Source organism: Nyctibius grandis, chromosome 12 (assembly GCF_013368605.1).
Source record: "Nyctibius grandis isolate bNycGra1 chromosome 12, bNycGra1.pri, whole genome shotgun sequence".
NCBI classification, from domain to species: Eukaryota; Metazoa; Chordata; class Aves; order Nyctibiiformes; family Nyctibiidae; genus Nyctibius; species Nyctibius grandis.
In genome coordinates, this window is record NC_090669.1 from 22,416,313 (window position 1) to 22,433,499 (window position 17,187).

General features: G+C 40.6%; 1 protein-coding gene across 2 annotated transcripts in view; it reads left to right on the top strand.

The window, feature by feature from the left end:
* NFAT5 (nuclear factor of activated T cells 5) overlaps positions 1-17,187 on the top strand; it is a 68,732-nt gene that overhangs the window by 38,078 nt on the left and 13,467 nt on the right. For both annotated transcript variants that reach the window (XM_068411661.1, XM_068411662.1), the window contains exons 4-10: positions 3,537-3,729; positions 7,303-7,493; positions 9,441-9,613; positions 13,383-13,517; positions 13,691-13,743; positions 14,859-14,991; positions 15,535-15,612. In XM_068411661.1, the coding sequence (XP_068267762.1) occupies positions 3,537-3,729; positions 7,303-7,493; positions 9,441-9,613; positions 13,383-13,517; positions 13,691-13,743; positions 14,859-14,991; positions 15,535-15,612 (956 nt within the window). The remainder of the gene's footprint in view (positions 1-3,536; positions 3,730-7,302; positions 7,494-9,440; positions 9,614-13,382; positions 13,518-13,690; positions 13,744-14,858; positions 14,992-15,534; positions 15,613-17,187) is intronic.

The window sequence follows — 17,187 nt, forward strand, 5'->3', positions numbered from 1 at the left end:
TCATTGCAGTTCCATACTTAAAATTTCACTGTGAGGAAGTGATTCTGAGAAACTCTCCAGAGTGTGCCGGGCTGGGCACCGCCTCGGAGGAGCCGAGCTGGCTGGCACCGCGTTGGCTCTGCCACCCGCCCCGCTCTCCTCCGACCTCTGCCTCTTCTGGTCTCCCCTTACAACAGCCTGGCTCCAGTTGTCCAGCATCTCTCGCTTTCACCAGCTGGAACTGATAATAAAGTCAAACATAAGTACATGGCGGACCTGAAGAAGCAAATTAGCATATGTAAAGCAGCTGCTTGGAGCTAGGAAGCTGCCTCCACCCAGCACAAAGGAGGTCGGGCTCTCCCTTACAAAGGGAAGAGACTATTGAAAGGCAAGAGCTGTGTGACTGTAAATGTGATCTCTGGACAGAAAGGGGAGATTTAGTAAGTTCTTTTAGAAACTTAGTAAACATGAGATGATAACATTCCTTAAAATATTAGGGTTGCCCAGTGAACACAGTACTGTCAGCAACACTCTGAGTGCAGGGACAGATAAGTGTAACTTTTTTCCTAACGTGTCGTATACAGGCTGGATTGAACGGCAGCAAAACTCTTATGTAACGGAATTGTCCTTTTATTTAAAAGCTCTGAGATAAGAAATGGCCAAGCTATTAGAAAAATTAATTTTGCAGTTGGAATCTGGAGATTTAGCATTACAAATCTAGGTCACAGTAGTGACTTTTTTGTTCTTTAACTTTCCAGCCCGATGGAGTTCAGCCAAGGGAGTTCATTTACTTCTGGCTTTAAGAAAAGAGCAAGGAAGGCTCCCTGGTTAATTTGTGGAGTGGAAATAGCGTCTGCCTCAAAAGACACTTCTAGTCAGTTGTCTTTAAGAGCTAGGAACAACAAGAGTATGTTCCTGTGGAAACCGTTGGACTTTGTGAAAGCCCTTTTAGAAACGGGTGAATTGATGGTGATTTAGGGCAAAGAGTCTCAGCTTTCCGACACGCTTGGTCTCAGTTTCACTTTCAGGTCTTTGCTGGGAACAGCCCTGATGCCCGTGCAGGACCAGGCAAACCTTAACTCAGGAAATCTGCTTTCATAGAATCATGGGGTTTGCCACTTTTATTCTTTAGAAAAGGAGTGCTAGCTTTGAGGACACATTGTCTGGTAGCAATTAAGCTAATAAACAAATGTGTGTATATGACATATTTTACTATTTGTATGTGCATGGATATTAGTATTATAAATAAACTAAGTTAAAAGGATGCATAAATGATATATCCTCATAATCTGAGAAGACAGACCACCGAGAAGTTCTGGTGAAGGCTTTACAATTGCTTTCACGTTCAGCTAATCTGATTGAAAGTAATGATTACTTCAGGTTTCTAGAGGGAAGACTTTCAAAATAATTGTTAGGCAGCATCTCTTCACATGAATGAGACAATGTTTAAAATACTAGTATGTTGACAATTAAAGTAACTTGGGTTTTAGGAGTAAAGTAATGTCAGGAAAACATAGTTGTGTTGGAGAGGCCAAAGCGTTAAGGTCACGCTGCTACAACTTGGCATTTTGAGTGTTAAAAGTGAATTCCATTTTGACGGCTGCCTCCGTAACACTTCCCTTCAAAATTCAGTGATATCTCAGTCTCCTCTGTTAATTTACGGAGCTGGAACTCGGAGGTGTGACAAGGTCAGACTCGGCAGTCCCTGTGGTGTCTTCACACGGAGCGTCCTCCCATGACGTGGCAGTGCCCAGGTCGCTCAGCGTTCCCTGTGGGGAGCCAAGAGATTGTAGCTGTGTGATTTAAATTCTGAGTGAGAAAAAGAGAAGATAGTCACTGAAAGTTCGTAAATGTATTCCTTTTAATTATTAGTCTGTTGGAGTAATGTCCTGACAGGAAGAATAGAGAAAGTGATTATCTAACGAGCTTGAGTTCGATTAGCGTTTTTGCTTAACTTGTACAGAAGCGTAGATCATAGTGGTGTTAATTACAGTTTATTTAGTGTATCGCAGGCTTTGTATATGCTACACTGAAGAAGAATTTTGTCCCTTTTATTTTCCTAAAAGAAGGTATGTTTTTATATAGCATTTTTATTTTCTTAAACGGCCTGTTTGACTAGACTGTGGCAGGGTAATCAGGACTCCTTGGCAGAAAGATGGTACTCGTGCAGTTTTTTATATCTAGATCCTGTCTCTCCACTGGTTTTGGAGGGCTTAGTAGAAATAGGAGCGTGGCAAATAGGGCTTTCAGGGGTATGAGATGTGGTGGAATCAGGGGGCACCGTGCCCGACCTTCCGTGGGGCAGGAGAAGGCCCTTGTCAGGACAAGCGCTGGCCAGGCTGAGCAGGGGCTGGGGGATCCCTGGGAAGTATTTGTGTACTATGTGCCCTGGTGCTACTCGTTGCAGAGCAGGAGCTTTAGGAAAGGTGCTGATGTTAGCATAAATCATCTGGTAACTGGGAAGAGAGCACTGGGTTACCCCAGCCTTCGGGTCAGCGAAAAGCTCATGCAGTGGCAAAGCTCTCAGTAAACGACTTTAGAGAAAAAGCATTTCTTTCACCCTTCTCCCTGAGAAAAACCCCTGGATAAATTGCTGCTGTATGTTGCCCATTGAAACAGGATTTGTTTTTTAGGCAGTTCACACCTGTTATTTTTAAACTGCTTTCTTCAGAGTCATTAGCTGTCAGAAACTACTTTTTGGTAGTAAAAAAGAAAACTGCATTCTGCATAAACTCCCTGAGCCCTTTTCCTGCCTGTACGTTTGCCATGGCATGTTTACATTTGCTAGTGTTAAATGAATTTATTAGACTTCAGGTTATACAAACCTGCTCTATGTAAGATCAAGAGTTATTTTCCATTGTGCTTTAAAGTGAACACAAAATTGATCACAGTGTTATACTTTGGAGGGCTTCTTCATTCAGGTTTTAATTATGGAACTGAACACAAGATACAGTGCATCTTACGGTACGCACCTGGAGAGAAACAGGCTTTGTGCATTTATGTCCGAGCTTTTTACAATAACTAATTTGTTTTTAACACAGATTTATCAATCTGTTTTGACAGAAATTAGTATTTGAGTTTGCATGGATATGCAAGTTCAGGCGGAGACAGGCATGAGGCTGTTTTCCTATTTAAAGAAGTGTCATGTAACCTTAAGTCCATTCAGTGTGTGTGTGTACATATGTATATTTGTTACAGAAGCGAAACAGCTTATTCAGATAATATCAGGCTCTCTCATATGCTACGAAAAAGCAGGTTATGAGCCTTCTTCTGTTTGTGAACACAGTTTAATGCTAATTGCTTTTCCCTTCCTTTATATTTACTCTCTGAAAAGCAGTTCCTATTTGCAGTGGATGGAGGAGGCAGGGAAGCACCGCTCCTCCTCACCCTGCAGGTTCCCTTCTCTGTCAGAAAGAGAATTCCAAAGTTTGCTCTCACCTATAAATTTTCTATCCATTAATACAGACTCTTTATCTTTTTAGCTTTTCTGTGATTTAGTTTGTTTTTATTGCGGAGCCGCTTATAACATCTTTCAATGGTCTGCTTTGACTTCCCAGAGCATCAGAGAACCAGAAAGGAGCTGGAGGGAAGAAGACCCCAATGTTGTGTGGTCAGTATCCGACTAAGAGTGAGGGGAAGGAGCTGAAGATAGTGGTACAGCCGGAAACCCAGCACAGGGCTCGTTATCTGACCGAAGGCAGCCGCGGCTCAGTGAAGGACCGGACACAGCAAGGCTTTCCAACTGTGAAGGTAGGCTGTTAGCGTTAGGGGATACAGGGATCCCTTTCCAAGGGATGCTTTAGTAGAATGGGAGCTGGTTTGCTTCAAATAGGCCTAGAATCTCTTATTTTTAGAGGGAAGGAGGGAGACATTGCAGTCTCTTTGCTGTGGAGACTGTACTGTACCTCTTCTTGCAGGTGACAAGGAGTCTGTTTGCATGACAAAGTTAGGGAGGAAGGGAGCTTTATGTCAAGGCAATGCTATGTGATCTGTGATGCGTGTCCTGTTAGACTGCAATTATACCAACTGTGTACATAGACACTTGAAGCATACAAAACTAGGACAGTGAAATGCTGTCACTGTTTGATTGCTGATGGCAGTGGGCCATCATTATGCCTTATTGGTAAGGACATAAAACTAGGTTTCATTTATTAAAAAAGAACCAAACAACCCACTTTGATTTTTTTTTTTTTTTTTTTAAGTGTCTGATTCCACGTACCCAATGTCTGTCTTTCAAGCACAGACATAAAGATCTAACTGAGGTGTACTTTGTGGGTCGTACTGCTTAGTTAGCAGTAGTGAAGTACACGTGGATTAGTAGAACTGGAGAATGGGGAGAAGAAAAGAGGAAGCAGTTGTATGTACACTTAAGAAATGCAGCCTGTTTCTTATATAGACTTCGATGCCTTAAAGTTTAGGTGTTGGTGGCACTCGCTCTGAGGCAGGGATGAGCAGCACACAGGACTGAATGGTGTCATCAATCCTTCCAATCAAGGGGAAGGATCCGGATAGAGCAGATGCAGTCAGGAATCCCAGGCCTGACCATGTAGTTGGTTTCTCCAGCAAGCATTTAGCTGCTTTGTTCGTCTTGCTTCATTTGGAGGGGACAGAAGGATGACTAATGTAATTCACCTTACTCAAAGAGGGCAAAAATTGTTTGTGATCAGGCTTGCCAGCCTAGTGAGGAGGGTTTTACTGTAAGTTTGTCAGAGGATGGAGACCAAAGCCCAGAAGGGAAGGAGGAGCTAAAAACGGAGGAGAAACACAAGGAAGAATGCTACGAAGAGGTGTTTCACATTCCTGCTCAGAAGGGAGAACATACAGAGGCTGTTCTGCAGTGACTGCACACTAATGCACAGAGTGTGAGTTTGCAGGTCTTGTTTCTTCCCGTGTAGTCACAGGGCTGTGACTTGACTGGAATCGCAGAGGCTTGGGGTGGTGTACATGGCTGGAAGGCAGTCGTGGATGTGCAGCAGCTGTTTAGAAAGAAGAGAGGACATCACGTATCATAAGGAGCTCCTGGACTGCACAGACCTCCAGCATGAAATTGGAGACTGGCCAGTTGAGATCAGAGGAGGGAGTAAACTCAGGGATAATGTTTTGGTATCTGTTACAGACTGCCTGACTGAGAAGATAATTGATGATGCTTTCTATAGGTGACTAACAGGAGTCTCCTGCTCACAGACCTCTCTCATCGTGAAAGGCTTCATCCATCTGTCCATCTGCAAGGATGGCTACGTAGCCTGGTGGAAGCAATCTGAGAGCTTTAGGACTGTGCTTGTGAAGGTTGTATTGGGAGGAGTGTGGCCAGCAGGTAGAGCGAGTAGACAGCTACAGTTGTTATCATACAAATAAGAAAGATAAAAGACATCTCATACTTTTTTCATAGTTATGCCGCTTTGAGAAAGCAGCAAAGCAGTTCTCAACCCAAACTAATTTACCAGGTCCACAAAGAAATGTTTGTTCATGCTACAGCCCTTAAAATTTGTGCTGACTAGTGCTGACAGAGTATAGAAGTATACTTATCTTTACAGTCCTGTTCAACACTATTGGAAACATCTCCAGCACTTCACTCCTGAGTAATGTAGAAATCTAGTAAAGTTTCATAAGAAAAGAATCCATTCATATAGTCCTGTTGCTATGGTGATTTAGTGCTCATTTATGTGAATTTTCTTAATGGGCCTTTGTTCAGCTGAATTTCCTTTTAATTCTTTTCCCACTTACCCTTTAGCGCCCATCAGTAAAAATTCTGTTTGAAAGAGTCTTGTGTTACTGAATTCCTGGAAGCTCAAGCTTGCTTTACCAGTAGGCAAACTAGTTCATACCCTGCATATAAAAGTCTGCCAGGGTCGGACAGACAAAATGAGTCTGTGGATGTTCAGGAAATCTGAGCTAGTGGGAAAAAATATGTGAAGGACAAGAGGGCTTTTTGTTTTGTTTGGGTTTTTGGGGGGTGTTGTAAAGATGGAGAAGAACTGAATTTTCTAAGTGTGTCAGGGACTGATCCCCTCAGAGATCCTCTGGAGGATTGTGCTCTCATTTGCATCTCCTTACTAGTAAAGATTGAGCTGCTTTCTGCAAGGATTGACTGGCCTTCCAGGCCTGGGATGAAACGTTAACATTGTCACCCAGAAATCCTCTAGTGACAATTGTGGCTTAATGAAAACATTAAAAATACTTGTTTTACCTCCTCCTAGAATGCTGTGGTGAAGAACTCCCATCTCTGGCCTGGGAATTTGGCAGCGATCTAGTGTTTCTTTTTACTTGGAGTATTTTTATTACCTAAAAAGAATGAGAGGTTACTTCATGATACAATGTCCAAGTTTACTTCAAGACTTCTTTTATGTCAGAGTATTTTTAATATGTAGCACCACAGTGGGGTTCTGCTAATAAAAAAGGCGTTACAAGGACACAAACCCTTTCACGCCAGCATGTCGGTGTTATAAAAATGAATGCTTCTTTCACTGACGTGTTCTGGGATAATTACGGCTTGCACACTGGATTGCAGGAGGACTGCTGGGTCATTACGTGAAATGAATGTCTGGCCTGCTTTTATTTATTGAGTGTTTCGGTGAATCCTAACACTGTTCGTAAACTTTAAGTAGGGGATGTCGAGTTGCCAGTTTTAATTTTTATTTTGGTGTCTGAAGCAAACCTAGCTTGGCATGGTTGGACCATACAGTCCTTCATCCCGTTCCTCCCTCTGCTTTCCCCCTCATCCTGTTCTGACTCAGCCAGTGGTTTTGCAAGCGTTAAACAATTTTAATCTGGTTTCACAAAGGTTACAAGGTGCGGCTGGCATGAAGATGGGACCCTAGAAGTGTGGCATGCACAGACTGACCAACAAATGCTCACCAACTTTGGATGCAGCCACAGCAAACGTTCTCTTTCTCAGCTGACTGGTGGATGTAGATGCTGGTGGGGAAAGAGGATCCTGGGAAGAGATGGGGAGATAGTCATGGTTGGGGTGAGAGTAAGGGGTCATAAGAGGCCTGAAAGTTGGAGTTGGGATAATTCTGTGTGAAGACAGATAGGATTCAAGCTGGTTTAAAAATAAAATATTAATAATAATAAATAATAAATCATTTCACCTGTTTATTAAATGACTGAATTGTCTTTTAATGGAAGAACAAATGACAAAAGATAAAAAATATAAGTATTTTGTTTATAAACTAGATGAATAATTTTCATTCTTCTTCCCTTATGATTGTTTCCAGCAACACAGGGAGCAGATTCACTTGAAATTCAACTGCATAAAATGTTCTCTCTTTTAATTAAGAGGCATTGCTGGCCAATTGAAATATGTAATTTGTGTTGTTTCAGCTGGAAGGTCACAACGAGCCGGTGGTGCTGCAGGTATTTGTGGGGAACGACTCCGGTCGAGTGAAGCCGCACGGGTTCTACCAGGCCTGCAGAGTTACTGGGAGAAACACCACTCCCTGTAAAGAGGTGGATATAGAGGGGACTACAGTTATTGAGGTTGGACTGGACCCAAGCAACAATATGACACTTGCGTGAGTAGCTTTTTTTTTTTTTTAATATTTTCATTTATTAGCTTGTTTTCAGAAACTGATTTTCCTTTTTCAATGGAATTGGTTAGTAGTTAAGTGTGGAACATCTTGGCACACACCAGGCACTTAGTGAAGCTACATGTATAAGAAAAACTTCTAAATCTCATTCTCCGTTTGTGTTTATTATACTTAATGCTTGACCTGGGCTTTCCTAAAACTTTATCAATTAACTTCGTTACGTGAGTTTCATGTTCTGTTTGAACAATAACGTGCATCTTCATGCGTTACATGACCTATAAACTGGTCGCTGGTTCTGCTGGGTGTCTTGTCTTTTAACAAGTGCAGCATTGCTAATCAGAAGAGGGAAGGAGAATATTGGCATCTTCAGGTCCCTTTCGGCCCCAAAGGCTGGGAGTTGTGGATAGCGAGGCTCAACTCTGGTTTTCTCTTCTCCTCTTTTGCTTCGCTTGTTCCATTTCTGTCATTTCCACCAGACAGCCCTTTGTCACAGAAGCCTCCTGCTTTGCCAGCTTTACAGAGCTGCTCTGGTCAGGTCTAGGCAACGTTCTGGCTGCAGTTTGCAGATCCATGTGGGCAGTGCCCGGCCGCTGCTGGGAAGGGATGCGCTCACTCTGGTGGCAGTAGGTTTTTGAGCAAGTGGCCTCATCTGCCAGTGTGGTTCAGATCTCCCAAGAAACTTGAGATGTCAGCGATTCCTTAATAAGCTTTTCACATGTATCTTAATACACAGAAAGGGAGTGATCTTCTTTCAAAGTATTCTTTTCAGTAGAACGTCTTTTAATGGAATGTGGTTGAAAGCTGCCACTCCTTCCTTAGAAGCTTGTCTTGCTTCAAGAGAAGAAATGTTTCTTCAGTTTACAGTGTCCGCTTCTTCAGCAGGGTAGTACAGTTAGACTGAATCAATTTGATGTTTTTAATATAAAATATATTCCTATAAGTTTGGAAACTGCCTCTTGGAGAGTAGTTTTATAACTGTCCTCAAGTGTTAATGTAAAACCATATAAGGATAGAGATACTAGAGAGATGAATTTGGAATTACCTAGGAAGAAAAGTTCTGCCTAGGCTGTTTTCTCAAAAGATATCTTGATGTGACAAAAGGAACCTTCCCAGTATTTCAGTGATGCTGCAGCACCTCTCTATTGATGGTAAGGCCAGTGCCACCTTCTGAATCACCCTCTCCCCTCCTCCCTGCTCCCTGCCTGTTGCTTGTTGGCCCTGATGCAGCACAAAAATTTGTTCTGCTCAAACGAGCGATCAGATGGTCCCTGTACTTTTTGGATGTAGGGCCTGAGATCCTGGTAAATTTACAATATTCTTCTTCTTAACACTTCAGGCTGTGTTTGTTTTTTGTTTGGTTGGTTTTTGCTTGAAATCATTTTGCAGCTAGCATGTCTTTCTGCAAGTCAGCACTGCATCACTCTCTCACCCTGGCCCTGTATACATTTCCCGTAGGACCACAGTTATGATATGACGTATCTGTCACTTCCAAGTTCCACTGAGCATAAAAAATAATATGACTACAGTAAGTTTTCTTCTACTACTGCTTTAAGTGAATGCAGAATATTTTGTAGTAATAATCTTACAAACCCAGATCTAGCCCCAGGAATGGAAGAATGAAGATCTGTGATTATAAATTGAATGCTTACCAGAATTACTTTGTTATATTGCATTTTCTGTTTTATTCGTACTACTTTCATATTCCTTCCTCCCATGATTCATCATCCAAATTATGTAGGGATGAATTGAAAACTGGGCTATGTAATGAGAAAGGTCATGTAGAGATTTCATGTAAATAAACAAAAATCTGATAATATTTCAGTAATTACTTCAAGAGTTTTGACTTTGTGGCTTGTGTAACTAGTCAAAAGATTATTAAAGATGCTGAACTTCTCAAACTCTATTAAACTCTCAACTATTTTGTGTTGTTAGGGTTGATTGCGTGGGAATACTGAAGCTGAGAAATGCTGATGTTGAAGCTAGGATAGGGATTGCTGGTTCCAAGAAAAAAAGCACACGTGCTAGGCTGGTATTTCGTGTTAACATCACTCGCAAAGACGGATCAACTTTGACTCTTCAGACACCTTCTTCCCCAATTTTGTGCAGTAAGTATCAAAATAAAAAGGGGATGTTAGAGGACTCTGGATTTTAGTGTGGTTGGCATAAAATGCCTTGGGGGGGAAAAAAAACCAAGTGTTAATCTGTGATTATTTCAGAATTGCTATGGCTAAGATCACATGGATTGATTTTTGTTTGGGGTGGGGTGTTAATGAAATGACTGACCAGTATTTAAAAGTAGTTATAACTTCTATTAAATTAATTTTTGCCTTTTAAAAGGTCAGAATTTTTGTTATGATTGCTTTGAACTTATTGTATGACTTTTTTGATGCAGGTTTTAATCTCTTCTGTATTGTCACGTTCATCTGTAAGCTTTCAGTGATAGAAAGGACTTCTAATATGTTAGTACACATGGCTCTTTACAGTTGTGGTTCGTTGGGCTGAATCTGTTCTGGTTCAGTGCAAGAATGAAACTTTTTCTAGCTGTTCATTACAATGCCTGGTTAGCACTGAGCACAGATGGCTGCGTGGACTGGTTGGGTTATAATGAGCAACAGGGAAAATGAGATTGGAGGAGGCTGCAGTACATCAGGGGCTGCCTGTGCGTATACAGTCTGTCGTGACTTCCAGTGATGGGGAATTCTGCTCATCTGTCAAAGAGAAGAGAGAGGGAAATGTGTTTTATACAGCTGGTGATGGGATTATTGATACTTCTTGGTGAACGAGGTGATAGGAAAGCTTTTTCTCCTGCGTGGAACATAGGATGATTATGCAAGCTCCTGGGTGCTTGTGTTGTGCTCTTCCCACTGTATAAAAAGAAGTTGTTGGTTTTGGTTTTTTTTCCTAAACACTGTCAGTACCTATTGTGTCAGGGTGCCTATTCAACTCGTCAGAACTGCAGCTCTGTTGCCAGCGAAGAACAGATTGGAAGAGGAGATAATTAAAAACCTGTGAGATTCCACATCAGATACCGCCGTGCGATCCCAGGGCAGCAGGCAGAGTGTAGCCCGTCTCTCCTGCCAGTGTTCTGCTCCCCCAGGGAATCCCTTTGCAAGACTTAGGGAGAGCAGGAACCCTGCAGAAACCCTGAAAAGGCCGATAACCAAAGACGTGCCACTGCTGATGTGGAGGAGGACTCTCCTCCTCTCTTCAGCCATGTTCTGTGCTCTAGGCACCGGTTTGGTGTTCGGGGTGATCCTCCAGAACCATCAGCTTGAGGTGTTACCATTCCTCTTTTTCCCTCCTCCTGCCACTTTTTGCTAAATCTTTTTCCAGTGTGTTTTAAACTGGTGGGGTTCTCAGATTCATGTATTTATGTTGTTGGAAAATGCATAAGTACATTTGTTAGAAATACGGTTGTCTCTGTAGCTCCATTCCAGTCAGTGTAGCGTTGTAGTACCTGATATTGTCAGATTTAAGAAAAAAACCCATTTTCTATAAAATCTCTAAAAGCTATTTATGTATATATTTTGTTTGTATCATTAACCTACTGGTTAAAGATAAAACTATTTAAATCATAGCAGCAATGGGAATGGAAATCATCTGGTGTTTTCTTAAACACATAACAATCCAAAAATTGCTATTGTCAGTAGAAGCTGAGAGTCTGAGATGTTTTAGAGACCGATTTTAAAAAAGGCTGTTTAGCTAAAAAAGGTGTATTTGATGCACTTCTGCTTAGCTTGTTGGCAAGGCCATTGCAGCATTGGTGTATGAGGGTTCCTCGTGGTCTTCAGTTTCTGTTGAATGCATCCATTTATATCTGTAGCTCTGTTTTGAGGTACGGGCAGTGAGTAAAAAGCAGAACATGTGAGAATGATGACATGCTAAGGGATGTTAGAAGAAAAGGAAGAAGGAAAGAAGGAAATTAAAGCTATCCTTCCATAAATAAAGTTCTAAAAAAATACAGTAAGGAGTAAATTGGTTTAGTTTTTAGCGACCTGGCTTTTGGTCAGTTGATAAGAAAATCTTCCTAATTGTGTAAGCAGCTAAGAGATTGTGCAGGAATTTTGTAGCATCTCCATTGCTGGAAGTCAAAAACAAAGGAACAAAATACTCTGGTTAGACTTGCATCTTTGAGGAATGATGTGGGTAAAAGTGATCACGATGTTAATGTTGAGAGGGGACTAATTCTTGAGGCTCTTTCCAGGATTCTGTGCTTCTGCTCTCTTCACTTACTCCAAAGTTATGGTGATTTGCAGTAGACCTTAGCCAGCCAAATAGTGTTGGTACATGTATAGTGGCTGATCAATGTGGTGTAAAGTGTTGTTGTTTATTCATCTCCTGGAGCACATTACATCTGGTTTGTTTGCTGCATCTTATTACAGATGTGTACTGGACCTTCTCATGATAAGGTTTACATTTTCACTCATCAGAGCCTGTTTGTGTTGTGTTTTATAACTAATGTTGCTGTCAAAGTTGCAGTGATGTTCCTGAGATCACAGGAAAGGCATTAAGTAGGTGCAGGCTCTTTATTTAAGGTCTGTGTTTTAAATAGGCTTTGCTAACTTGCTAGCAAACCTAAATCCAGTTACTCTTTTCAGAAGTTCATGTGCCTTGAGCATATGTAGTAGTTGCGTAATGGTTGCCTAGGAACCTGCTGCAACAGTTGTAGAAAAAACCTTTCTGAAAGGTCATGAAATAATTTGGAGTGTTGCAGTATGTATGTTCTGTGTAGGGAGCCCAGAGAATACTGATATTAAACACTGGAAGTGGGCCATGGAAGTGCAAAGCACAAGTATGAGCTTATGCCACTAGGATTTTATGGTGAATAGAAAAGGTGGTTGAGAAACCTTTATCAGAAAGTGGAATTATTTTATAACATATTAAATATGACAAACTCAAAATATGTTATTTTAAGATGTATATCTGTATTTAAGTTGTCTTTGGTGCTCATTTTCATTTGACACACGTGGTCTTGCTTGATTTATGCTTTAAGAAGCATAGAAGGAGTTTTGCAGCACAGACAATTTGTAATATGTGTTATGTAAACCATCATCGGAGTCGCTGGCTGAGGGGCAGGGGTTTCCAGGGATGTGGATCTCTAAGCCATGTTCTCTTTGCTAGTTTATAGGATATAAATTGCTATAATCCCCAGCTACAGAGATACGACTCTTGCAAGGGTTTGTATTAGCAGAAGTATATAGGTCTGGCAAGTTACAGGATCACAGAATGGTTTGGGTTGGAAGGGACCTTAAAGGTCATCTAGTTCCAACCCCCTGCCACGGGCAGGGACACCTTCCACCAGACCAGGTTGCTCAGAGCCCTGGGTTAGTTCTTGCACCAGCCAGAAAGCTACGGCATGAAAAAAAAAGACTGAAAAAACCCCCAGGTAATACAGGAATGACTGCTTCTACCCTTTGGCATAGCAGGACAAAATAAGCTTCGTAAGAAATGTTTTTAAGAGCTTAAAGATACATTTGAAGGTGAGCTTCAGCTGTATCCAAGGGCTGATGCATTTGTTTATTGCTCTCTATGCCAGGAAATTACAGAACCAGGTTTTCTTCTCTCCTGAACACTTCTTGAGCTTTAGCTCAAACACTGAAAGCTTCGCTTTGAAGATTTAAGAAATGCAAGAGAAAAGGGAGAAGATTATTAGTGGATCGTTCACCTAAGTGTGATTATTTTTGAGGTCATTACATTTAGTGAGGAAATAATATAAACTATTATCTTCTGAAAAGTTTTGTCATGAATGATATAGTAGAGGAAGAAGCTCAGGAATTATTTTGTTCTTTCCTTTATAATCCTGTAAGTAAAAGCTTTTGGTTTCGGATGTTGATATTTTCTTGATTACAAACGATGTGTTTTTTTCAATTGCAGCTCAACCAGCAGGAGTTCCAGAGATCCTAAAGAAAAGTCTGCACAGTTGTTCAGTCAAGGGTGAAGAGGAAGTTTTTCTGATTGGCAAGAACTTTCTAAAGGGAACAAAAGTGATTTTCCAAGAGAATGTTTCTGGTTAGTGTGAAAGCAGTAACGGCTTGGGGTGCTGAAGAGAGCGTGATGTTTGGGTTTACGTTGGTTGATAAAGTTTAGTTGTAGACAGCAAACTGAGCAGCAGAATCGAAGGCACTAAAATAAATTGCCTTATATGGATGTGCAATAAATTATGCTTTTTAACTTTCATTTAGATGAAAATTCTTGGAAGGCAGAAGCTGAAATAGACATGGAATTATTTCATCAGGTACTTCTGCATTATTATTATTATTGTATTTTAATAAATTAAAAAAAAGACTCCAACTTTGTTTCCAAAGAAAAATCGAATAAGCCTTTCCCTCTTCCTGTGCATTTCTAGAAGTAATGCTCCTTTTCTTTAATAAAGTTCTTTAGTGAGTCCAGTAGAATATCATTGTTTTGGATTTACACAAGTATAATTGTTCAATTTCTAATCGAGAACTTAAATACCACACTAGGAGCGTGGTGTATGAACTTGGGGGGCAAGTCTTTGCCCTTACATCCAGTGTAATTACAAGGCCTAATACAATTTTTCCAGTAGCTTTCCTTAGATTAGATTACTTACACATTAGATTACTACTGAGTGGAAATAGATTGTGTGTACGCCATAGTCTTTATACCTGGCTGAATTTCTGTTCCACTCTGAAATGTTTTACAAAATATTTGTTTATTCTTTTTGACACAACTAAGTGTCTTTATGGACTATTGGACCGAAATTAGAGAAATTATTAGATGTAAATGATGTCTGACAAATGTCATCTTGCTCCCCCCTCTGAAGGCAGCATTCCGTGTGCGCCGACAGAAATGATTTCTCACTTCCAGAGGGGTAGGGAGGTAGTTGGGGAGCAGACAGATCACTCGTCGCTGTTGATGAATGATTGCAGGCCTGTTTTTTGATGCCTGCTCAGTGTTAAATCCACTTGGGTGTAACATGGAACTGCATCCTCCATCTGTTCACACTGAACAAAGACCTGATTCAGCAGAACAGGGAAGTGTCCGAGTCCAGCAGAGTTTGATGGCAAACTGATTGCAGTTCAGTGAGGCATCTCGGGCATAAGGCTATGATTAAAGTACTGGACTTTGTCTGTCTTTCCTTTCTGCACCTTCCATTTGAGCTGTGAGTTGCCAATGAGCAACATATAGGCAGATTATTGAAAATATCTCTTCCAGCACAAATAATCAGTTCACTGAAAGTGTAACTTCATCATGTTTCCCCCATTGTCTTTGTGTTTTTTATGGTGTTTTGTTAGTCTGTTTCTGTTTTGATGGATGTAAATACAATCAAGGTCAATAATAATGAAATAAGGTTTCTGATGTGGTTTTAAAATTATTTTTGCATTGCAGAATCACCTTATTGTGAAGGTGCCACCATATCACGACCAGCAAATAACCTCAGCTGTTTCTGTGGGAATATACGTGGTGACCAACGCTGGAAGATCCCACGATGTGCAACCATTTACGTACACTCCGGATACATGTATGTGAAACAGAAAACTGGAGGAAGGAATGGGCAGTTTTACCTGCTGAGCATCTCGTTTCTAATTTTGTAGTATTTAGTCCATACACCAGAAGTGTTAAGTAACATGGATCTTTTCAAACTCCTCTTGCTGGCGAGGTTTGCTCTGTTAAATAATAAAATCTAAAGCTTGGATTTTCTCACTTGTGTGGCAAGTATCTCAGATTTCAGCTGCATGGAGACAGCTGTTCTTATAATGTAGCATCCATTTCTAGAATAAGGTTCAAAATAAAGCTCAGCAGGAAAAATGTTACATACAGTGCACCAAATACAACCAAAAAATAGCGCCCAGCTTTATCCTGGGGAAAGTTGAAGTTTGACCATGTCACGTATTTTTGTTTATTTATCTATATTACAATACACAGTGCAAAAGTTTGTGTGGGTTTCAAAGAACCTTAATTTCTTTAAGATGTAAGTAACTGTTTTGGTTTGCTTTGGGTTTTTTTTTTTTGCTTGTTTGCTGTTTTAACATAAGGAAGTTCTCAATGTGTTTTGTCTCAACAGCTGGTACTCTGAATGTTAATGTGAAGAAGGAAATCTCCAGCCCAGCCCAACATTGTTCTTTTGAAGAGGCTATAAAAGGTACTAAATTGATTCTTATCATTGTTGTTAATAATTTAACTATAAATTCCTACCCAAATTCAGAGGAATGAATCAGACATCCTGTGAAGATAAGTCTGTGCTTATAAAATCCGGCCGTATTCTTACAGTGAGGTTTGTTTTCTGATTCTGAATATTTTACTTTATACCAGTATTCCTTTAAGTATATTTTAACATGAGCTAGTATAGAACAAAAACTTTGCAAAAAATAATATTAAAAAAATTCTTTTTGTTTTTCGTGCCTCAGGCCCTGCAGTCTAATCTTCATTTAATATGCTTGCAAGTGAAGAAGGAAAAAGAAAGAAACCTAAGATGGCTGTTAATAACAAAGGATTTAGAAACTATGTAGTGTTAATTTAAACAAAAACACACATAAAGGTAGTGGTGGGGAAGAATTGAGTACTGAAAAACATGAATGTGCCAACTTGGTATTGTTTGGAAGCTGTCCAGTAGTTTTATAAGGCTGCTTTCAGGGGGTCTCGTTAAGAATGCTAATTCTGGCAATTTCAGCTTACTCCCTTCAGTGAGGTTGTTTTTTTTTTCTTTCCTGACCATTCTGTCCATGCAAAGTTTGTTGTTTTGTTCCAAGGGAACAAGTTTTAGGTTTGCCTGGTTTTCAAGTGTGAAGAGAATTGATCCTTCCGATATTGAAATAAAGTAGAGGAAGGAAATGCTTCTTAGTTGATTGTTAAAACTATGGTAGTGGACAAATGTTAATGGAAATTTCCATAGCCTGCTCTGGTGAAAGCAGGCTGGAAGGGAAGCCAATTAACAACGTGATCACAAGTTTGATAGGAATCCATAGCTTCGGGTTAAAATTGTGAAGCCCATATTTGCAGTTAATAGCTTGGTCTTGGCAGGGGATGTATTTACAAGTTGACTTTACAACTTGTTAGGGAGGATAATACAAGGTATGATGAGTTTAAACCTGCAGAGAATATTTGGGGGAGAAATGTGCAAAATTATTTAGGGCAATGAAACAAGCTGATAAAAAAGGACTGGCAAGATTTCTAGTAGCAAGATCAGAAAGATGAGGAAAGTAATAACTAATATATCAGGGCAAGCCTGACATCCGTCTAGTTTAGTATGGAGGCTTAACCAAGGGAAGGTACCAGCTGCTACAGGAGAATATCTGCTGTTCATAAGAACACAATGTGCTATTTTTGTTGCTTCATGTCTTCCATTTAATTTATGTGATAAATCTTAATTTACTTTCTTGTGTGGGTTTTCTGCTAGCCAGCTCTTTCTTGGCGGTTCATTCCTGTACCTACTCTACTCTAGGTTGATCAGACGATTTTGTCTGCTCTATGTACTTTGCATATGTCCCAGCCCATCCTTCCTCCCTGTTCTGAAATGATAAAGACCAGCTGGGGATCCAGTGGGATGCCATTTCCTTCCTGGTTCCTTTCACTGGGAGCAAAATCCTAGAGCTCGTCATGGGGCATCATTTCCAGCAGCCCTGGCCAAACAGAACGAACTGTTGCTGCCAGGGGCATGTACAGTCAGGTACTGAGCCACGGGGCCTTGCCCTTCCTATCACAGGCAGTTTTAATCTTT